The sequence below is a fragment of the Watersipora subatra genome, chromosome 9 (genome assembly GCF_963576615.1).
Source record: "Watersipora subatra chromosome 9, tzWatSuba1.1, whole genome shotgun sequence".
NCBI lineage: Eukaryota > Metazoa > Bryozoa > Gymnolaemata > Cheilostomatida > Watersiporidae > Watersipora > Watersipora subatra.
In genome coordinates, this window is record NC_088716.1 from 55276371 (window position 1) to 55300654 (window position 24284).

General features: G+C 34.3%; 1 protein-coding gene across 3 annotated transcripts in view; it reads right to left on the reverse strand.

The window, feature by feature from the left end:
• Positions 1 to 24284, reverse strand: part of LOC137403955 (neprilysin-1-like) — a 36576-nt gene that overhangs the window by 8886 nt on the left and 3406 nt on the right. For all 3 annotated transcript variants that reach the window (XM_068090089.1, XM_068090087.1, XM_068090088.1), the window contains exons 3-12: positions 21944 to 22039; positions 15885 to 16032; positions 14509 to 14622; positions 11437 to 11657; positions 7228 to 7434; positions 6340 to 6467; positions 3800 to 3902; positions 3480 to 3614; positions 2821 to 2997; positions 2119 to 2234 (exon numbers count right to left, since the gene is read on the reverse strand). In XM_068090089.1, the coding sequence (XP_067946190.1) occupies positions 2119 to 2234; positions 2821 to 2997; positions 3480 to 3614; positions 3800 to 3902; positions 6340 to 6467; positions 7228 to 7434; positions 11437 to 11657; positions 14509 to 14622; positions 15885 to 16032; positions 21944 to 22039 (1445 nt within the window). The remainder of the gene's footprint in view (positions 1 to 2118; positions 2235 to 2820; positions 2998 to 3479; positions 3615 to 3799; positions 3903 to 6339; positions 6468 to 7227; positions 7435 to 11436; positions 11658 to 14508; positions 14623 to 15884; positions 16033 to 21943; positions 22040 to 24284) is intronic.

Consider the following 24284-nt stretch of genomic DNA (forward strand, 5'->3'; position numbering starts at 1 on the left):
CCACCACGAAACAGTAGAAGCACACCCACCACTTAACAGTAGATCCACACCCACCACTAAACAGTAGATCCACACCCACCACTAAATAGTAGAAGCACACCCACCACTGAACAGTAGCGCCACACCCACCACTAAACAGTAGCGCCACACCCACCACTGAATGGTAGAAGCACACTCATCATTGAACAGTAGAATCACACCCACAACTGAACAGTAGAACCACACCAACAGCTGAACAATATACCCACATCCACCTCTAAACAGTAGCGTCATACCCACCACTGAACAGTAGATCAACACCCACTACTGTACAGTATATCCACACCCACCACTGCACAGTAGAAGCACACCTACCACTGAACAGTAGAGCTACACCCACTACTAAACTGTAGAAGTACACCCACCATTAAACAGTAGATCCATACCCACCACTGTATAGTTGAAGCACACCCACCATTGAACAGTAGAGCCACACCCACTATCATTACTCTTATTGGCCGTCTCATGCACTGTATACTATTGGAGTCCTACTAAGGCTGGGTGTATGATTATCATGAGCGCTGCTAGTGCCAAAGAAATGACTTAACCTAAAATGATTTAATTATCACCCTTGATTACTATGCAAGTTGTGAATATTGTACCACAAACAGTTGTCATGTTTGGAGCAGGTAAAAATGTATGTAGGTAAACCATATTTTACAGGGTGATTCTTTCAGATCTTAGGTTAGAAAATCAAAAATAAAATAATTTGTAATTTTCTGAAAAAAATATTGAGAGTGAAATATTGTTGTGGCGCATGCATTGTTAATTATTTGTGTCGGCGTTGTATCCACAATGTTTGTGCGTTGCAAGTGCCTTGTATATCCGTTGCGCAAGCATTATATGTGCGTTGTACCGACCTAAAATGCACCGTTACCGTCTAGTTTGAGAATAGAGAGTTATTAGTATGGCTAATTGGTTCTTGTGTTATAACAGCTGTTAATTGATCCCTATGAAAAACATAAACCAGTTAAACTAGATAAACTAGATAAATGATCTATTCGATTTCTTATGCCTTGCCTCAACTTGATGATTAAGGAGTTAGGGCTGCCAAAATGTCATAAAGACTTATGATAGCCAATAGAAGGACTTATGATGCCTATGACACTAGTTAAAGTGTTTCACTTTGCTTCTGCAGTGATACCGCAAAAGTTGACCATAATTTTTTTGAGACTAACAACGAAAAGCATTCTTTTCATAGAAAATGGTGGTAATAATTTTAATTGGTTCTGGGATAGAAAGTAACTAAAATATTAAATAAAATGTATGTCTAAAAAAATTTCAAAAAATAAAACTGTACATAATAAAGAACCAAATAATAAAGAATAAACAATCAAAAATGTTGTACCATTTATTTTTGTGTTTGCATGCCACAAAGGGAATAGGAATTGCATGTCTTATTCCCGTTCTTTTGTTAAGAAGCCTAAAATTACAAATTTTAGGCTTTTTAACAACTACCATATTCATAATTTGGTCTATTAATATTAAATATGATACATCGACAGCGGTTAGATGAAGAATGAACAACTCCAAGTTAGTAATCTAGAAACCAGCCAAATCAGTAATGAAAAATAAACAATACCACATAGACATTTAGTGTGGTAAACAGTGATAAACACGATGGAAATGTTTTCAAGAATGCAGACAATATACATGTTCCTGTCACTTAGCTTGGTGCCACCATTTTGTTTTTGTTGGCTGTCGCACATGCATTGGAAAAGCTTAGTGACCTTTTGTGACAGCACACGAATTTTAACCTTCACAATGAAAATTCCTTAAATATTAGTTTAAACCTTTTTGGTAAAAATATTTCCGGTTTGTTATCAAATCAATTTGATTTTAATACTAGGCATAACTAAAACCAAACTAGGCTGGCTATTAAAATACAAAAAACAGCGCATTACCGTAATGCGACAACTAAAATGTAACAACTGTGATGTGACAACTCCACAACCATCACTTAAATGTCAAAGATTCAGCCTGACGGCTGCAAAAAGACTATCTACAATAAGGCAACTGACAATTGTCAAACATCTGATGAGTTCTCCATTTTAGTACAGACATCATTGATGCACTTACAAGCTTTCCCATTGCTCATCCGTCAGAGTTCCGACGAGAGTTAACTCCAAGTACGGGTTGGCGAGTGCGGTGTTCATCATATTTGAGAAAAATGATTCATTTCCTAGGGCTACTACCTGCAATATGAATAGTTGGGCTGTTTGTAAGACCTGTTGGGAGTGCTATTTCAGCGCAAAAAGGTGGAATGATTGTGTATTCATGTTAGCTATTTAATTTTTAGCAAGTTTTAATTTGCATTTCAAAATTAGAAATGTTACTAAACATTTGCTATGCTAAAAGTATCTTTGAAACACAAGATGTGTGGAGTAAGTTTACTCAAGAATGCTGAGTAAGTTATTTATAATTTAAAACAATTTCAATACAAGTTGTATCAATTTCTTTAGAAGGACTAGACATGTAATCTACACACATTGACTGTCATGTATTGCATGCGTGCTTCAAGATGACAAGCATCTACAAAAAATACCCAGTTCAGGTGCTGACTAAAAACAGCATTTTATTACTGTTCAGTGAGTCAAGTGAACTAATTGTGAATAGTGATCAGCTGAACAAGCTGCTTGAGGGAAAGGGTGGGGGTGGTATAACACCCTAAAAAAAACTTAGGGGAAAGAAGTATTCGCTCATTTAAGACAGCATATAAAGGTTGATATGCTCAGCTGAGGCAACATACTGGAGAGATATGGATACACATGTATGACTTACATGACTATAAGCCTCTTCTATAATTTGCTTGTTTGTATACTCTGCAGCAAATGCCACTTGCTTGTCCATTGCTTTGATTTTGTTGATAGCAAAACTCCTTGTCTCACCATCAAGAAGGCTTGTTCTTTGAAGAACCTCTATGTAGGTAGTACGAATCTGCTCTATCATCTCATCTACCTATAATAAGGTATCTTAGGGTTATGAAGTGTCATAAGACTTTTCAATGTTTCAAAAAGTGTCAATAACTGTCATGGAGTGTCGGACAGTGCGTCATAAAGTGTCGGCTAGCGAGTCATTAAGTGTTTAACAATACTGTAAAGTGCCATCAGGCGTCATAAAGTATCATGGAGTGTCGGACAGTGCATCATGAAGTGTCGGCCAGTGAGTCATTAGGTTTTTTATAATACCTCAAAGTGTCACAAGGCCTCATAAGGTGTCCTAAAGTGGCATAAAGTGTCCTAAATATCTTAAAGATAAAGCAGATAATTGATCCTTTACTTTCTTGTAGTTGTATCTAGTGAAATTTATAGATGTAGTCAATGATATAATTCAATAATAAAATTTTAAGAATTAGTAAATATTGGAAACATTCAGTAATTAGTGAACATTAGTAATATTATTAATCAGTGAAGTAGTGGAAGTGAATCAGTCGAACTTACATCCTTCACGACGGCATTTTCCTTTTCTAAGTAATCCTCAACATACCATCTACCCAAAATCAGCTCCAGGTTTGTCATCATCTCATTCACGCAGAAAAGCCACCTTGGCTGAGGTCGCCAGAAATTTCTTGACAACTAAAAAACATAAACTATTTACTAATGGTCACCTCGAAGACATTGTTCAATCAAAAATTGTCACAAATAGATGTAACACATCATCGAGGCCAATATCTTTTTGAGCCACAAATACAATGTAGACTATCACTATTGCTGAAGCACTCAGCTACTACTTATTGCGGAGACAACTGCTAATTACTTACCAACAACTTGTTCAGCAGATCATCCTGTACTTTGCGATATTTATAATCAAAGTAAATAAGGTTCTCCATTACAAAATTGAATTTTAGATAGTTGTCCAGCGACCTAAAATTTAAAATTACTCGTGTAGGTGGCAGCTATATTTTGCAACGATATCAAAAATGTACTAGCGAAAATGCCAGGTAAATACTGCGGTGATATCACAAATGTACTAGTTTAAGTGGCAGAGAATATTGAATGCAATGATGAGCTGTGTATAGCACTACAGCAGAGTTAGAAAATTTCAGATCATCATTTTACCATAGGAAGCCTACAAATAATTAAAATATTAAAAAAGGTTGTCATATATAAATTATTTATATATATATATATATATATTTCTCAAAGTTTGTGTATTCATTCGTCGTTGTATATGTTGATCTATAGCTATTGAAATCTTGGAATAAATAATCCGTAGCGCAGAAGATGTAATCTCAGACCCTCCCATTCACCAATCCAAAGCCTTACCAATTCAGCCACACGATCGTGATACTTTCGTCAGGCACGATATGTCGGTATTTGAGAGAAAATACGCTTTGCTTTTCGTTACGACGCAGCGTCATGAGAAGCAGTAGGTCTTATTAGTAAGCTTACTCAAATTATCCATTGGCAATATGCCAGGCTAATAGCAAGTGGCAGGAAACTCTCATTACCTCTCATTGTTTATAAGCTTATTTTTAATACCCGGGCAACGCCGGGTAGCACAGCTAGTCTATATATAAATCTCAGCGTTTGTTGTTTCAATATTTTTGTCCAGTTACAGCGATAATGTTTTTGGAACGAAAAACCCGCTTCGCACTGAATGTGAACTTGAAACCTCTAGGTTTGCCGACCGGCGACCTAATCCACTACATTGTCCTTGCCATGCTATTTAATATTAGATCACATACTTATACATCACTTGTGAATATCTTAGCACGCTCTAAGTTCAGGATTGCTTTAGAGATCATTACAGGTAAGCTACTACTAAATCTATTGGGTAAGCTAAGCTACTTAAAGCTAAGCTACTCAAATTCATTAGGTAATTAATTTATTACCAAATTTATAAATGGCAAGCTAGTTTCTGCACAACTTTAGAATGTAAAGATATCTGAAAATTTGAGAGAATCGATGATATCACTGCTTTAGTTACAGAAAAATGTAACATGGAAACAACAATAGCTCCTCTACCGGCATATAAAAGGCTGGTAATCAAGTAAATTTTTGCATTTATCACAGCTTATGATTATTGGCTGAACAAAAAATTGTGAAACAATAGGTCAATAGGTCAAGCTTCAGATCTCTAATTTAAAAATTTGCATCGATTGTTTTGTTAGTATAACCACTTATGAAAATCTGTAACACCCGGTGATCTAGACTTCATTTTATTATAAACAATGATCAATTTACCATTTAAACACATTCCACACAAGTAAATTTTTAATATTCCGTTTGGCACAAGTTACCACAATAAACTTCAAGCAAAGAGAAACATACCTTGAAATATGATATCCTCACTAAAATTTTAGCAATGTAGCAAGCAATAAGCAAATTCTAGAGACAAAAATATAGTTTACATTGGTGCGGAGCCATATCAATATACTAGTGTTAATCTACGGATGCTGCAAAAAATTGCTCAAACTTTGCGATAGATTGGCCAACTAGGCAGGGCAATAACAAATAATCAATGCTATTTGCCTTTATCAATTCCTATTAAAAATTTTTTAGTGTTTACGTAAAAACTAAAAGTTTAATATGATGAATTACAAAAAGGTATTCATGATTGCAATATATAAAAAATATTTTTGTAATTGTCATAACAAAAATAGATTACTTTTGCCTGGTTGTGATTTGCACAGCTTTGGATATCCTAAAACTAGTTTTAACAACTTATGCGTAAGAATGTCTACAGATATCTCTGAGTAAGTTGAAAGCGTACTTATTTGCTGCAACAACAGCAACAGTTTAGCAACAAATTCAAAATTTCAAACGACTTTTTAGCAAAAAGGCTGCCTTACTGGATAATCTTTGAATGTAAATAATAGTGTCCATTCCTTACCTTTTAACTGGTCTAAAACAATTGCTTTGAACCGAGTACATTTATGACCATTAGAAATAAAAGCTCAAATCATACCATTTATATTATCAATCAAGATGCTGCAAAACAGTTCCATGTAAATAGGCTAAAGTTGACTAGCAGACTATCAGCTTGTGTACTAGTTTCTCATCTCCTAATAATCACAAATGAATAAAGTTAAATCAATTTTTAATGTTATTATAGTTTTTATTACGCTTTTATGCGTAACCAACATCAGGGATTTAATAAAATTGCTCAACCATCATCTCAAATTTTCCAATATTTCAATGTTTTATACAAAATCCTTGAGAAGTTTTGTAATTTCTCCAAACCGTGTCAGGACTTCTTAAAATCTCTTGTTTTATCTCATTACTCCAACATAGAGGATGTGTATTTTCAATTAGTGACTTTAATAAAAATGCAATTTTTTATGATGTATTCACTCACCGTGTATTCCAGGTTTTTAAAAGAAGGCTCAAGGCTAATATATAAACTTTGTTAGGAACGCTGATTATATCTGGTATCGGTTGGTCAATCTTTGACAGCGTTGCACCAATCACTCTTGTCCAATTTATCTAGATCATAGAATTGAACATTTTAGTTGCTCCAGTCAGGCAGACATACAAAATAAGTTCTAACTATGGTCTAAATACCTAGTAGAGATGAGAGCATGCGTGTTTAACAGCAGACCCGGCGGCATCACAATAAATTATAGCAAACAGTTTTTGTTTTCTGCTTTATTTTGACCAATATCTCTTCCAAACTTGAACTCAGGACTGGACATGGCTAGTGTCATTCTTCAAATCTGCATCTGATGAGATGAAGTAACGACACTTTTTAGTCAAGTCATTTGTTTAGTTAAAAGAGAAACAAACACTTTTAAGCCTTATACATACTATGTATGAGGCTTAAAACTGTTTCATAGCAACTATATTATAGTTGTTATTAACTAAACTAAATATTAACAACTATATTATAGTTGTTCATCTAAATCTCTGTCACACAAATTTTGCAACAGTAAATTTGGATATCAGTAATTTTACAGGATTTTTAAATTGCAACAAATGCCAAAACCTTTTTTTATTGCTGTGAAATAAACGTAGCCATGTAATTACATGAATAGTTGGAGACAACAAAATGTGTGTTTACAGCCTTTACTAAGTTTATAAAATTTTCGCTGAACTGAGAACCACAGATGTTCATTCGAAGGATGGACGAGACTTGGTTTCCACATTGTGTGCAAGTACTAGCAATGAGTTAGCATTGATGGCATGAATACTAACTAGATATCAAATGGCTACTAACAACAGGAATTAGTTACAGATAAACTATTACCTGTGGACAAAGCAATTGCAGTTCCTCTACCGTGGCGAGCGTGTCATTCCAGTTTTTAGGAGTACTAGAAGCAGAGCTGTCAACTGTCTCTTTAACGTCATTCATAATATAATAGGTTTCCAAAAAAGCATCCAAAGGAGGAGGTGTTTCACCTTTATAAAGATCATTCCATACACTGAGAACCTCTGGAGCTAGTCGCGTAAAACCCTGAAATAAAAAGTGAGGTGGTTTATCAAGTGCTTTGAAACAGTTGTTCTTAACAGTGCTGACGTACTGAATCCCGCCAGTTTTATGTGTGTTCACCGAACCCTTCTTTATTGAAAAAATATAACTTTTTTGCATTCAACGCATAGGTAGCTTATATGTTTCACTAATAAACAAAATGAACTGTGCATTAACACCGCTGAGTTCAAGAATGAAACCAACACAACACATGAACTCTCAACAAGTTACATATATTTCCATAAAGACCTTGCAACTCAGTGTAACTACTGCTGCTGCCGTTTCTACTGAACCCCTGTGACTGAATTACTGAAAGGGTTTGATAAATATAACATTAGCAATATATAAAAATGTAATATTTATAAAAATAAATGTTTATAAATACTCTGTATTTATAAACATTTATCTTAAATAAATAAAATATATTTGTTTATAAACTTATAAACAATTATAAATATTTTATTTATAATTGTTTATAAATACGCTGTATTTATAAACATTTATAAATAAAATTTATAAATACAACGTATTTATAAATATTTATCCTCAAATACTCTATAAATACTTTGTATTTATGTAGTATTTGAGTATCTTTATTTTCTAAAATAACTGTCAGGAATTATGAATAATTAGGAAAGTAAGAAAACCAACTCCTTCAACAGAAGTCAGCTTTGACAAGTCAAACTATAAGTAGAATATGTATTATTTTGTTGGAGTTTAAAACAGACCTCTTACAGTTACTTAAAAACACGAATTTTTCAGCATTATGCAAAGTTCTAGCACATATTTGATTCTACACTAGAAGCACTTTTTATCACACAAAGTTTCAAGTGTCTCTGAGCATCACAGTTTTGTAAATAAAAGTGAAGGGACTGACAGCAGTTTGAAAAGGCATAGAAAAATAATCAAGAATTGGCGTAAACAAACTAAATTAGTTTAAACCTTTCCTAGTCTAAGTCAGAGTAAATTGTGATGCATATCTTTCTTAGCATCTCTATTTTCCAACTTTTGCATCTTTACTTTGCATTGCCAGACCAAAACTGCTGTTCAATTCATGTGTCCTGACAGAAAAGTAAGATTAGTAAGATTAATCGTTAATCTTACTTAATGGTTAATCGTTTTTTTTAAACATAATTTAATTTTTGACATCCAACTGTTTTACATGGTTTTTATGCGATGCATTTTAATGCTATATGTAAGTACCTACAGTATTTATTAAGGATCAACATAGGCGTTTGGACTGTAGAACAGATTAGACAAATTACTGTGTATCCTCGAAAGAATATTATATTCAACATACAATGGTTTTAAGATACAAAGTAAACTTGAAAAATGAATCACCTTCTTATATGGAGGTTTTGAGTGTATTTAGCTACCAAACTTTGGGTGTTCTTCGAAAGAAACCTGACTAAACTTTTCATGTAGTCATTTGAGGGAAAAATAAGACAAGATTCAAATTTTATACACTTATGGTTAGATGATAGCGAGGTCAAATTTGGCTGTAGTTCAGTTACCAATAGCCATAGTAGTCTAAACCTCAAAACCCTCTTCCAAATGTTTAGGCATATTCAGACCTTTGCTTATTACTGCATTGATAATAAATGTGTTTGATAATAATTGATTAGAATAATACTTAATATAACGATGATAATAATACCGATAATAATAATATACTGTAATAATAATGATAATAATAGTTGAAAATAAATTTCGTTCTAACTTTTTATTATTAGTAGGCAGTTTTTGTAGAGCAGCTCTGGTAGTGCATTTTTGGTAGCACTTGCTTATTAAGTAGTCTGTAACATAGCGACATATATTAACTTCTTCGTTACCAAATAATTCTTTTTAACGATATATAGTTATTTGGCTAAACCTAATATTCGTTAAGGTACCATGTTAATTGCCATAACTTTTGAACCACACGGTCTATAAAAAATATTTTGACACCGAATTAATCAACATAAAATTTTACATTAGCAGATGCCATAAAAAAGGCTACAAATGTGTTGCGGAATAAGCTCAAAAACCTTTTTGACAATTTTTGCTATTACCGAGAGCGTGTTCCGAGTCAGATGAGTTATCAATATTACTATAACTTACAGCATTATTATTACATCTGAAAATAAAATAACCCCTTTCAGTAATACTAATGTTCACTAGATAATCACCCAATGTACATTGATCTACAATTAGTGAAACCTAAGCTGTAGTGTAGCTGTAGTGTGTCTGACACGACTGGTCATCGTGAAAAAAAAATTGTCATTGAAAATAAAGTTTTTTGCAAAGTGAAACTATGCACAAAATATTTTAGGCTGTAAAGATATTTTCTATTGGCCTAAAATAGGCAGATGATTGTTTCTTTTCATTTAAGTACAAACACGATAGGCTAATTCATTAACAAATCACTAATCAGAAATGTTATGTATGAAGCCTACTGAAGGAGCACCACGCGTCCCTTGGCCATACATAAACCCCACGCCAAGCCGCACTACATGGCTCGTGATACGCGAAGAGTTGAAGAAGCTATTGCTTTAACAATCCTTCGTTTTTTCGTGACATAATTTTATTGTTGTCGGCCATCTTTATAGACAATTTTATCGTTAAAAACCCGAAGCTTTTGCAAGGATAATTTGAAAACGATGTTTTTATTTGCAATTTTTTTATTATAGTATCAAAACAACACTTAAAAGTACTAATAAATCAAAGAAAAACGATCATTTTCTACAAATATGGCGGCTTTTTCGTGAACAAGCGCACGTGCAAACGACTTGATGACGTCAAAAAAAACGATGGATTGCTAAAAAGGAAACTTCATTGTCTAATAAAACATGGAGTAATTAAGCGGTTATCGTAAATATCTTTTGTGTAAAACACGCACAGTGTAGAAAAATATTATTATTCAAGTTATAGTCAATATATTATCCATATTATATTGCCAAGGGTAGACATAAATCTGTGTATTTACACCAGAAGGATACACTATTCGTAGGTTTTAATCAGCTCAAACGTGACACCGTGCAGCTGGACGATGAATGCTGAATGAAAGGGTAATATTGATGCAATTTTGGCGCTTTCTGGCCGTTAGCTCGCTTTGTGGCCGTTAGCTCGCTTTGTGGCCGTTAGCTCGCTTTCTGGCCGTTAGCTCGCTTTCTGGCCGCTAGCTCGCTTTCTGGCCGTTAGCTCGCTTTCTGGCCGTTAGCTCGCTTTGTGGCCGTTAGCTCGCTTTGTGGCCGTTAGCTCGCTTTCTGGCCGTTAGCTCGCTTTCTGGCCGTTAGCTCGCTTTCTGGCCGCTAGCTCGCTTTCTGGCCGTTAGCTCGCTTTGTGGCCGTTATCTCACTTTCTGGCCGTTAGCTCGCTTAACCGTGAGCACTCGAGAATGATCATAATTATGGTTCAATAGAAGGTTTGGATGCAATAAATTTTTTTAGCATTCCATTTGGTGTTTTCTTGTTGGACAAAGGCTTGGTGTGTTACATATTGGTTACTATTGTATATAACACCGCTGTCCCTTTCGTCCAAACTGAAGCTTTCACGCTGACAGATGTGGGTTAGGAGAGAATGTTTGAAAAGTGACATCATCACTAGTCCCTATATGGCAGGGAAAACTAGAAAGCAGCAGAGGAAGGAAACCAACTGCATGACTAAAAATTAGTAGAGGGGCCATTTAAGACTTCTTTTAAAGACCTTCAAGGACTTTAAGCATCTCCTTGCCACCACCAGTAGCTTTCCTGTGAATTGAACCCCATCCTGCTGTTTTCAAGTTAAACCTTCCAAACCACAAAACCAAGCCGGCTTTTGGCAGAGGAAAACAATGATAACTTCAAAGTTTGCCAGTAATACAGTTCTGTATTACAAACTAAATTACAAAATTATATTGTATTGTATTATTTGTTTCTGTAATACCAAGTTCTTAGTACAGAAGTTCACTTTTATCTGTAATCTAAACAGCCTCATGTACTATCAGAGAAGGACATTTGGTTTTCTTACATTTACACTCATCTTCTTAGTAATGACAATTGTTCCGGCTGGAGGAGAGATGTCCAGAAGGATGGTATTGCGCTCATATTGGTGAAAGTTGATGGACAGAAGGAAGAGGGGGTCAGTTTGGAGTTCTCTCATTTCGATCAATCGCTCGGTCAGGTCAAAGTTGTCAAAAGGCTCTGTTAGGTTGAAAGAGAGTCCTCCTAAACCATCAATTATGGTTCGAGCTAAAACAAAGTTTATTTTATTGAAACAGGACAGATGTTTAGAGAAAACTAATAGTACTCCAACATTTCAAATTGTTTTATAGTATTAGCCATAGATATAATAAACTCTTATTTATTATATCTATGGTATTAGTCCATGTTATATTGTAACAGGTCATGAATCCAAGAACCCCAGAGAGTTGCGGTGTGAGCTTTTCCAATACCATTTTTAAAGGATGTGGTTATAGATGTAGATGTCATTGTAGGTGGTTGAGCGCTGCCAAAAACAGTATATAAACTGGTGTACACCAATATCAGTCTTAAACATTGTTAGTTGGTTGCAAAGTTTAGTATTCTATTTTGTATTTTTATGGAATGCCGCTACATTCGAATGTCACAATATTAATGTAAAAACGATTGAGAGACAAATAGTTTAATTCTTGCTTTGAATGATGTTTCTGTTTTTCATGGCAAAGTAACAACATCATTTAGCTTTTTAGCATACTGGCACTTCCTATGACCAATGTACATGTAGATCTTGGCCCAGATAAATGTACAGTTTATCGTTACCTCAGAACTTCCTAGAAACTATCTGGGTTATAAACCAAATATTAATGCAGAAAGGAGAGCTGACCTAGAGAGGTACAGCATAACGGAAACAGTAGCCACAGACCTTCCGAAACAATTTAGGGCTGGTCTGTGGTCTGCAGGTGTGTACTCTTACCACAGTCATTTCTCAGCAAGCTGTCATTGTGGATGAACTGATCTAATCATAGACCACTATGTGGTATGGCAGCATTCCAGCTCACTGAGAATCAGTTCTCATCCAGCCAGAAATAGGACCAAACAGCAGGAGTTGCTTTTGCAATACCACAACAACTGATCGCCAGTGCAAACAGGTTTTACCAGGCAAATACTGCGAATCCGTTTTATTCTGAACAATAGAAACTGTGGTCATTAGATGCAACGAGTGGAAATGCAGCAGGTGGCAGCAGGTGGCAGCGTGGTATGATGAGTGATTAGTCAGAGACACTGTGCATAGTTGAACTGGTAAATGAATAAAACTTGTTTACAACTGCTCAGCTGTGAAGTCGCTTTGCGTTTGGATTCACTATGTTTCCATGATGCACATCATGCAGATTTTGGAGTTGTGCACACCTTGATTTACTGTGCAAATTAAGTGTTTCTATGGACATTTGCATGATGTTGATTGACTCCGCGCCTTGTTGAAAAAGGGTAAGAAGTTGTACGCTGTAAGCTAATAATTAGGGACGCAGTTAGCGACAAACGTGTTAGCGACGCGAACACATAAAACTCGATCGAGAAAAGATGAGCAATGTTTAAAATTGAACGATTCGCAAGTGCTGTTTTTATTATTCGCAAGAACGATGGATTTGATAAGGTTTTGCGAATCGCAAAATTCGCCTAGCTTGCGGATTTACGCCGTTTCCATGAAACGGTTAACTTGCAGATTGGCTCAAATTTGCACATCATGCGCATCGTGGAACCATAGTGAATGGAAGATTTTCTGCTGACTCTCTATCCTAGTAGCTGTTTATACATTGTAGGCTGGTCCCGGTGCTTATATTTATTATGGAAAATTTATTTCTGTTTTATCTATTCTGTAACTAGACTTTTATAATTTGCTTGCAGAAACATTTTTAAACTGTGAAAGTAGGTTATCAAAAACATAAATTAATATCAATCCAAAGCTGTGCAGTGATTATAGAACAAGAAAAAGTCTGAAAGTTCATTAAACTTTTTATAACTTTTTTGAATTTGTAAAATAAAGCTAAACTACTGTAAATTCAATTGAATGACTAATATGCATGTGTTTTATATTTAGAAATGTATTCAAAAAATTTTAAAGTTTAAAACACTGATTGACTAATATGTAGCAGTGTAAAAAATGACTAAACAGACAGAAGAAAGCAGCTTTCCGTTTTCTTTGCCAGCAACTCAAAGAGAAGAAAAAAGATATAACGAGTGACACTAAATTATAAACTCAATGCGTGGTGGCTACCACTACAAATTTATGAAAATATTTAAAACCAAATCAGCCAAAAAGAAAAAAATACTCAACAAGTGGGCACTCAGCTTACCAGCGACTAGTTGAGCATTTTTACATTTAGCTGCCGACTGACTAGCCATCAAGCTCGTTAAAGAATCCATTACAGTTTCATATTAGATGTTATTCACTTATCACATCCCATGTTTTAATAACTGTGTAATATCTAACAGCAATGATAGATATAATATATTTAGTAACTTTAGGAAACTTTTTGAAATTGCCAGTAAACATATTATAGTTAAAGAAAAATGTTCTAAACAGTGACAAACACGGAAGACCTGGTGCCACCTTCAACTTAAGTAGCAGGTTTTTATCTGCTGAACAAACTGTTGTCTACACTGGTGATGAACAGCCACTTATTTATCACCATTATGACTATTGGTCCTGCACTTAAAAAAGATTTTTAAAATATTGCAAGTATGACATCAAATACCATGGCAAGTAACGTAATTTTGTAATCAAAATGGTGTTTAAAACCCATTTATACAACATCTCCAACAGCCTTGCTACCAGCAGCCAGATGCTACTGCTATAGGGGGGTCAGTACTAGCAGAGGTTCCCTAAACATGTAGATGTTTACATGTAGATGTCTACTGGCACATGTTTACTTACATGTACCAGTAAACATGCAGCTGTTCAACGTCCATTCTTATATTCACTCAAGAGCTCATGACTACTTAAGTTAATAGTTTTAAACTCATTGCATTCTGTTAACTAGCTTCAATGAATAAATAATCCTAAAATAACCCAAAGTCTGTCTTTCTAGTTCTCTTGTATTTTTACAAAAACATCAGCACTCACGCTCAGAGAGGCCAAGCTGTTTGATGCGATCAGTATCCATGCATGAAGCATAGAGGTTGCGTGCCTTAATATCTGGGCCAAATGATGAACTGTCGACAGGCTTCTCCAGTGCCTCTGCAACACATCAGGGAGGGCATGACTCCATATCATAACTAGCGAGAGATTTCAATAACAATTTTCTATACTCAGACCTTCTCTTGCCATGACCTTAACATAAGGATTTTTTAGCTTATGACAAAGTTTGTGCAAAGGTTTGATTTGACGCCAAAATTAATTTCCAGATTTTACTTTGAACAGCAAAATCTCTTCAAAGTTTCTCAAGTGCAGATGCTGAAAATGAAAGATAAAATAAAAAGCAATAAGATATAAATAAGCTAAGTTTAAATTTTATTTGATCTAGGTTGCAATATCTCTATCAGTACAGCTACCTTCGAAATTTTGTAGCCACGCATCGCAAATGCTGCCCTTCTATTTTGGTGTCTCTTAGGTGATGTAATGAGGTGATGTAATGAGGTGATGTAATGAGGTGATGTAATGAGGTGATGTAATGAGGTGATGTAATGAGGTGATGTAATGAGTGAAACATCTTTTTTTGACTAATTTCACTTTATTAATTTAGCTTTGTACACAGTTTTATATAATAAATTCGTTTTTATGCTGTTAAAAATATGTTAAAAATAACATAAACATGTTTAGTAATGACCTTTATTAAAGCTCGCTGGCTTTCGATTGGATATTGAGGATGGTATTTGGGCTGACCATTATCTATGCATTGATATGATATCACTTGGCGATTATTTATTCGTTTATTGCCAAGTAGCTTGTTTTTGCTTACTAAAGATTTATGATTAAGATTGTTAAAGTTATTCCTTAAACACCGCTCAACCAATTGTGGAGCATTAATCATTTACATACTAGTCGTACCCATCAAGGCAGTAATCGTACAAAACATTCAACCATTTTTGGACCATCAAAGTCATAAACAAATGATCAAATGTAAAAATCCAAAAGTACATTTTACTGATTAATGATCAGTTCGACTACAATTATTGCAGAAAATAACAGCGACTCCAATTATACTTTTGCTGCTGTAAAACACAAAAGAAGCTATTATGATTAGAATTTCAAAATAAACTTGGCCAGAAATTTTTCATGTGAAATATATAGTAGATGCCAATTGTTTGTAACCAACTGATGCTTTGAACAAGCTATAGATCAACAAAACAACATAGTAAAACAAATATGCCGATAGCAGCTGATAGCAGCTGCGTGGCATCTAGCTGGCTCTCTGCCAATGCCTCACAAGACTATGAATTCATCAAATCACTGACAATTTTTATCATGCTACGAGCTTGATAGAAATGTGTCGCCATTACCTCTAAAGAACTCATGGTTGTTGCGGGCAAGGTCCTCTGTAACACTCCAGCTGTAGGGGGAGTAGTATGGAATAGAATGCATCGCTTCCCAGCCTCCACAAGCGTATTGATAGAAATTTTCACAAGGAGAAGCACTTGGGTCCATGTACTGCAAGACTATTGACATGCACTGCACGGATATTGACACCTTATGAGAGTATATTGGTAACTAATGAAACGGCATTAGCGTCTAATAATCCTAACAAGTGTGATTAGCGTCTAATTCTAAAGAGTGTGGCCTATTCTAATTAGATACATTTTTAGATTTGTTACTCCAGTGGGAGTTTGGAAAGAAATCTTGTATACTGTTCAGATTTTCTGTGCTGCCTGAATTGATAAGATGCTTTTGTAAGTTTTCTTTCTGTATCTCTTATACGTGTGTTGGTATAGGCATGCTGTAAAGCAAATCACTATAGCTATAACTTGACTCAATTATATTACTTTGTCGGTTATGCCAGAAGCTTCTCCGGTTATGCCAGAAGCTTCTCCAGAGAGGCCATGATTCAGCGGTTAGTATGTTGGCATATAATCGGTATGTCAGTAGTTTGAATCCCAGAAGGACCATTGGTGGTGTTAGGGAGGGCATCCAACCACAGTTGTTCCTGTGCCAAATGCACATATGGCCACAGTATATTTAGTTCCAGGATAAATTCGGTTATGAATATTATAGTGCCATACATGCAGCAGAGAGGGAATAATTCTTAATAATAAGATAAATTAATTGATAAAATGCTTTATTTTTCTAGACAATTCAACAACATGGAACGGTGAAGTATACTGTAAAATACACGTATTACAAGAAAATAGATGTGTGTTAATACATTAATGTACTGCAAGCAGAAACGCAAATGCCGTTGCTATGTTACTTACAATTAGTTTAGAAATATCAACACATATCATAAAAACAGATGTGGGTAGCATTGTTGACCTTCAGGGAACGATTGACACATTTGCTATGGGTGAGTAAAGATTTAATTACAAATAAAGGTCATCTTGACAGCTACTTCAAACAAGTTTATTAGTCTATGTCAGATGATATATTTATAGAACATTCTAGATGAATTAACAATGGAGCAAAACCTTATGCTTTTCAATTTACCAAATATTAACATCCGCCAAAGACTGTGTGTGATATTATACATGCAATCTGCTGGGTGCTCTAATGTTTATCAAAGTCAGACTGCGTATCACCCTAGTACTGTAGAATGACTTCCTTGTGCATACAGAGTGCATTAGTTTAACTAGGCCGAAATTTAGTGCTTTTTGACCTAAGTAAACTTTGCAAAGAAAAAAATTACATCGATATTAAATTTAGCGCATGAACTTGAAGCATTTCAATAACATTTTAAAAACTCTAAAAGCTGCGCAACTTTCTTTTAGCTTTTTTTTGATCAAACCTTGAAAATATTAAGCAAAACACAATTTCAAAAGGAATTTTTGAATTCTTTTCTTAGAAATCAATTGGCTATCACCATTCTTTGAGTAAGCATTCAGCCTAGCCAGAGACCTTAAACCATAACTGTCACGTACAACTTTTATTGTATATTCTAGGTAAATCAGACACGCTGATTCCGATTTTGTATTCAAAATAAAGATTGGTCCACCAACCTTCAAAGTCATTAAGGCTTTTTTAAAGCGTTTCAATATCCGTCTCAAAAACAACGCAATCCGCATTACAAGCTCCGCCCATAAATATGTGACGAAACCTATAGCTTTTCCAGAAATGGAAGTTAAAGATGTTTAGTCCAATTTAGAATAATAGAGATGGGTGTCTTAAAACCTATTATTATCTGAATCCAGCCTGTAAAATAATATCAGTCTTTTATGAAAGGTATATAAACTATTTAAAATTGCTTGTAGCTTGTTACATGATGTTTAAATAGGTTGAACGCTGAGAAAAATGAGCTCAAAAAGCGCGGTTTTGTCGCAAGCGAGCGTTGTTACCTTTTTTGAGCTCATTTTTAAAGTATGCAATGTTAAATAGCTTATCTACCTTTCAGAAAAGACAGAGATTATTTTTAAAGCTGAATTTAGATTGATTTTTGAGAGAATGTATTTTAAAACAACCAACTCTATTATTCTAAATCGGTCTAAACATCCCTACTTAACTTCCGTTCCTAATAAGCTAGGTTACATCACGTATATTTGGGCGAAACTTGTTGTGCCGATCAATCGTGTTGTTTTTGAGACCAATATTAAAAAAACCGGTAAAAAAGCCTTCATTACTCTAAAAGTTAGTGGCCCAATCTTTATTTTGAGTATAAAATCGGAATCAGCTGTCTGATTTACCTAGTAAATACAATAAAAGTTGTACGTGACAGTTATGGTTTAAATACACTTATGTAATGCCAGAGTGGGTGACACTAATGAGATAAACATTATATATAATCAACAGCTTCCAAGGAGTTACTAGCAGGAATTTACTAAACAGTTAAAGCAACAGTTGAGACAGTTAATAGATTAAATATAGCTATTACATACAAGTCACCAAGTATACATTAGATAGATTGTCCTAATACAATAGGTGGTCACCTGCCTGCTTTCTGAGAATTGGTATACCCAGAATGACATGAAGTGTGCGTCATACATTAACATGTACATGAAGGCAATAGCAGCAACTTGCCACTCATAATCTCTGCTACACATCTCACAGCTGACATCCAATGTAATTAGGTTTAGAAAATATCACATATTCTTTTTTTCTAGCCACAATTGAAGACTCCGTTATACTTTGACTCCCATGTAGATGAGCAAGCAGTAGATTCCTAAATATTATTAAACTACTCCTACCACTACTCCTACCACTACTACCACCACTACTACTATCACTACTACTACAACTACTACTGCTACTACCACTGCTACTACCACCACTACTACTACCACTACTACTATCACTACTACTACTACTGCTACTACCACTGCTACTACCACCACTACTACTACCACTACTACTGCTACTACCACTGCTACTACCACTGCTACTACTACCACTACTACTACCACTACTCAGGCTAACTACAACTATGCTTGGGTAATATTATTAACAACTTTGCAGTAGATTTCTAATGTTTTACCAGTTCTCGCTAGAACAGAACCATTTTATGTGACATGGCACTATGTTTGCTAATCTTCAACTATATCTATTTTTATATTTTTAAGAGATTTATGAAGAATGACATCGGAAGCAGCACAGTTGTAGTACAAATTAGGAGCATTTGTCACTTCTATTAAAGAAAATCTGTATTAAATTTGTGTTCTTTACATAAATCGTCTCTGTACCAAACGCCTACTTACAAGTAACTTTAGGAAAACAGACCAGCTGTACTAGAGAATGATATTTCAAGAGAGTTGAAGAAAATAGAAAAAGGTTATATGACGAAAATTCAAGACTGCCAACCAGAGGATGAGTATAACCATTTTTTCAAATGTGTTCGCACGACTAGCTCAAGCCTCATTCGGTCAAAAATGAACCATAGGAATGAATAAAAACATTTAATTATACTTAATATTCTTTAGTATGTTTCCTGACATATTCGTCCTTTAAACCAGTGCTTCTTGATTAGGGGTGTGAGCTGTTGTTAGTGGGAGTACGAACTGTTTTTCATGGGGTGCAAGAATCAATTGTCAAGACAAAAAAGAGTATTTGTAGCCACACAAAAAATCTGAGTACTTCAAAATTTTTTCCATAACTAGTTACAACCTATCAGCAAGTCCAAATAATGAAAAATCACAATCTGTTGTATATACTCATTCATTCACAAGAAACCATGTCTTGATCAGATAAAAGCAGAGAAGAGGCAAGAAAACAATGAAAGATCACAAAGTGAGTTGTTTTTATGTGTTGCTGTGTGTAAACACTAGACTCTTCTTAGAATGACTTTCCAATAACATATTGTTTTCATATATTTTGAATATGTCTGTTTTCCATTATGTTTTGAGCTTTTTTGTTTGATTTAAAACAAGAGGGGGAAAATTTGCCCTTGTCAGTCATAGGGGGTGCGGAGATGAAAGTGAATACAGAAAGTGCAGCTTTAAACAATATGTAGTTACTTTTCAGCATTCCATCCTATTACTACTACCAGCACATCTAAGTAAATTTTGTTTTGTTTTAAATATTTTCAGGTTGATAGCTTTATCTTTAAAACGAAACTAGTATTTTCAAATATTGCGTGATTAGTCTCCTAGTCTAGATGGCGATCAGATCTAAGCAGCTTAATGCATCCAAAGATAGAGAGACGATATATACCCGTTCTCTAATTTCCTGCCTCAAGTAAAGGTAATTTTGTGAGCAACTTTACTACTTAAATTGGTCTGCAAATTTGTTTTATGTGTAAACAGTAAGTACAAATATGTAAGTGATTGTGTAAACAGTAAGTGCATTTATGTAAGTGTGTAAACAGTAAGTATGAATGTGAGTATGTAAACAGTAAGTATGTACGTAAGTGAGTATATAAACATTAAGTATGTATGTACGTAACACAAAGTATATATGTAAGTGAGTGTGTAAACAGTGAGTCGCAGTGCGTTTTTGATTATCATCTGTTAAATTGGTGCCATTTTATGAAGTAAGTTGACTTATGACAAATAATGCTTGCTTTTTGGTGTATACCGACTTTTCATTCAATAGTATTCTCATATGGTCATTTCCATTCTAGTATACAAATGGTTTACTTTAAAATGGCAACAGATATGCTGAGCATTGAGATGCTATTGGCTACTCAAAGATTAATTTTATTGGTCAACCGTGAAGGTGATTCAACCGGACATTACAAGCCACTAGTCTAAATATTCTAATGACGTGTTAACTCAATCGGAGCCGGCGCGAGTTAACCCGCGTCTGAAATTTACTAACTCCTTGCATCGTTATTTTTAAATTATAAAAAAAATAATTTTATTAGTTAGAGAGAAAACTTTCTGGCCAATCAGATAAACTTTAAAATATGCCTCTATGATGTCTTTGGCAAAAATTATAATCAAATTAGTACACCCATCTCAATATCTACCAAAACCGGAAATCATCATGCCGACTTGGAATGTTATCATTCGCAATAAATTTTTTTTACTCCAGAAGTAAATATGCAGATTCAGAAGTGGTAAGATATTGAAAGACTGCATAAATCAAATTAAAACATTATTTTTAATGTTTCAAAGTTTTTATTAACTTTTAATTTTGCCAATTTGAATCATTATGCTCGAATAAAAACGCACGTTTCAGGCTGCCAGCCGTAGCCAGACTAACGTTATCTTTCAGTTTCGATAAGATCATATTGATTCTTAGAGCTGTCTATGAAGTCTGAAAAGTCAAGAGCAGAGTTATTGAACATATTTTTATTATTTGAAACACTTTTATGACGTTTTATTTAAGTTATATTGGCATCTAGAATTGCTATGCTTTTGTTTGAAGGATGATACTCGTGAGGGAAAGTTCGAAGTTAGACTTTCATGATTTTCATGTTCATGACTAACTGCATATGTATAAATAATATTCATAACTATGTATTGTATGTAATAAATAAGTAATTTTAGTGAAACTTTGTATATTTTGCAACTTTTATGGCGCAAATCTAACTTTGTTTCAGCAAATGACAATTTTTTCAAAATTGTAAATTTCCTGAAACTACCTTCTTTGAGGCACGGATCTACATAAAAGGGATATGAGTTGTCTATATGAATGTAATATAATTTGAAAGAGGAGACTTGGCTGGTTCTTGTGAAATTTGAATGAGTAAATTATCTCAAGTCTGTCTCCTGTAGTAGTAATTTGAATTACGGCATTTTTCTGAAAAAATGCGGTATTTGGGGCTAATCGCCTAGAAATTAGTCGGGTGCGAATGAGTTAACTTATATTTTTGTTGAAGATCTTTGACTGTATAAGTCGACCTTCAAATTGTCCATTATAAACTTGTTTTATGTAAGATTAATGATGAGCAAATTAAGTGAAAATATTAAGTATAATAAATCCTGTCTGCTGCTTACACCATGTTTTGGCTACAGCAATAGCAAAATTTCTGACCCACCTGGTTGACCCGGTTTGCTGTCTCAATGCAGGTTTGTGTTAGACATGTTGTGGAGCTGTTGTGGCTGGATGCTAACTCCTCCAGCTCGTTATATTTCTGTAATATAAAATAAATACGTAGGCAATGTACGACCAACTAGGATAATACAGCAATTAATATTGTGGACCTTATAATTAATATTCTGGACACATGTTGTAGTGCTACTGCACACGTGGGCCTCATCATACCTTAATTATGTGAAAAATGAGCATGGAATTTTTTTCATTTAATTAATATTGTAACTATATTTATGTTTTGCTTGGTATTATATGTTTACTAATTGATGAAATAAACACACACAATAACCTCAACAGCATAAAATAATTTCTCTCTTATCTCATTTCCTAGACTCCTTTGTGAATGTGTTAGTTACATTTGCATCTGTACGTCTAAACCTCGAGACCAACTTTCATTTTCACGCCTTCTACTAATCAAAGTCACGCTGAAAATTAAATATAAAAAATTTTTTGGACCCGCTGTCAGGATTTTGCAAAACATACATGCAATTGTTGGCTGTACAGCTAACATTGTCATTTTGTTTTTCCTATAGTGAAACTGCCATACGTAAGAGAAACCTTGGAGCACTACAAAGCTATCATAACTACTCTGGTACATCCACCAATATATAAATAGACTAAATTGTATTTAAATAGTAAATACTCTCAAGAAATGTATCCATGTCAGGAGCCCAACAACTGACATAGTTGGCAAAGGCTTACTTTTCTCCTTAAATAAAGATGAAGAATGCATTCTAGTATTGCTGCCGACCGCTGACTGCTGACCACACGTGAAGCTACTCTCTATTTGTTTCAACTGAGAATCTATTTTGATACTGTATCCAAATGAACTCTAAGAAATTTACTTCACTTTAAAAAACTTTTAGAATAAATTCAAATTAGTTCTTTGAAAGAGAGCATTTGGATTTGTTGAGTGGTACACACTGAGCTGGCGTATTCCCACACGTTCCATAAAACTGATATTTTCCATCTGCTTTTATTTACTTGCAAGCAGTTAACAAAATTGTGTTTCTAAGAAACTATATATCTTTGCTACACATCACGCAGCACTCCCCTTTCGCCTACTCATTCATAGCAGGCTAACGACAATATCCTTGTAACTCATTTCAAATCAGTTATAGAGAATTAGAAATACACATTATGCAACTACGGAGAATAACATGCTCGATTAAAAAACAAGCAGGGCTGATGACAAATAGTTTATAACCAATTTTAAAGCAATTTGATATCATTTAATGAGAAAGTAAGTAGAACTTGAAAAACTTTATAAAAACAGCAAAGAGAGTTCTTCAAACTAAAAAAGGAACTGCAAGCTTCAATCACAGTTAGTACTCAATTCTTACAAGGTTTATGGTCAAGGATTCATCTACAATTTGTGTTTCTATCTATGCGTAGGTCTTTGTTGTAGTGCTCCAAAGTCTGTATACAGCTATTATCATATTATTATTATTATTATTATTATTATTATAATGTTTTTAAATTGTCATCATATGTTGCTTATTCTTAAACCATTACACATATGAGCATGGTCTACATGGTCTAATGATAAAGCAGTGAGCAACAAAGATAAAGGCTGATTGTCAAGGAACATTGCCAACACTGTTGCTGTTGATAAACCACTCTATCAGGAAAAAAACAGATTTTAGCCAAAAATTGTGACCAACCCGTGTCAAGCTTTTCCATGACTTCCTTCTGATGTAATATTAGAGAATAGGGATTGTTTATGTAATTAATTTGTTGTTGCTTTTTGTTTGGGCTGTCAGCGCAGAGAGCAGTGAAAATGTAAGCTAGCAGAGGTCTTTGAAGAAGATGTGAAATTTTTTTTAACACCAATATATAGTAAAAAATGTTTCATGTAAGAATTTTGCAAAGACCAGTTATATAAGTGGCTTCCTTAGTCTATCCTCTGCAAGATGACATGTTGAAATGCTGTCTGCTACCTATTTTCATTGCTGACCACACAATATGTCATTTATGTTTATATAACGGAAATATAAAACAATGAGACACGTATCACCTTGGTAATATATTAAAACATATATCACCTTAACATATTAAAATGATACTAATATTATATATTAAGGTGATATTAATATTATATATTTAGGTGATAGTAATATTATATATTAAGGTGATACTAATATTATATATTAAGGTGATACTAATATAATATATTAAGGTGATATTAATATTATATATTAAGGTGATACTAATATTATATATTAAGGTGATACTAATATAATATATTAAGGTGATATTAATATTATATATTAAGGTGATACTAA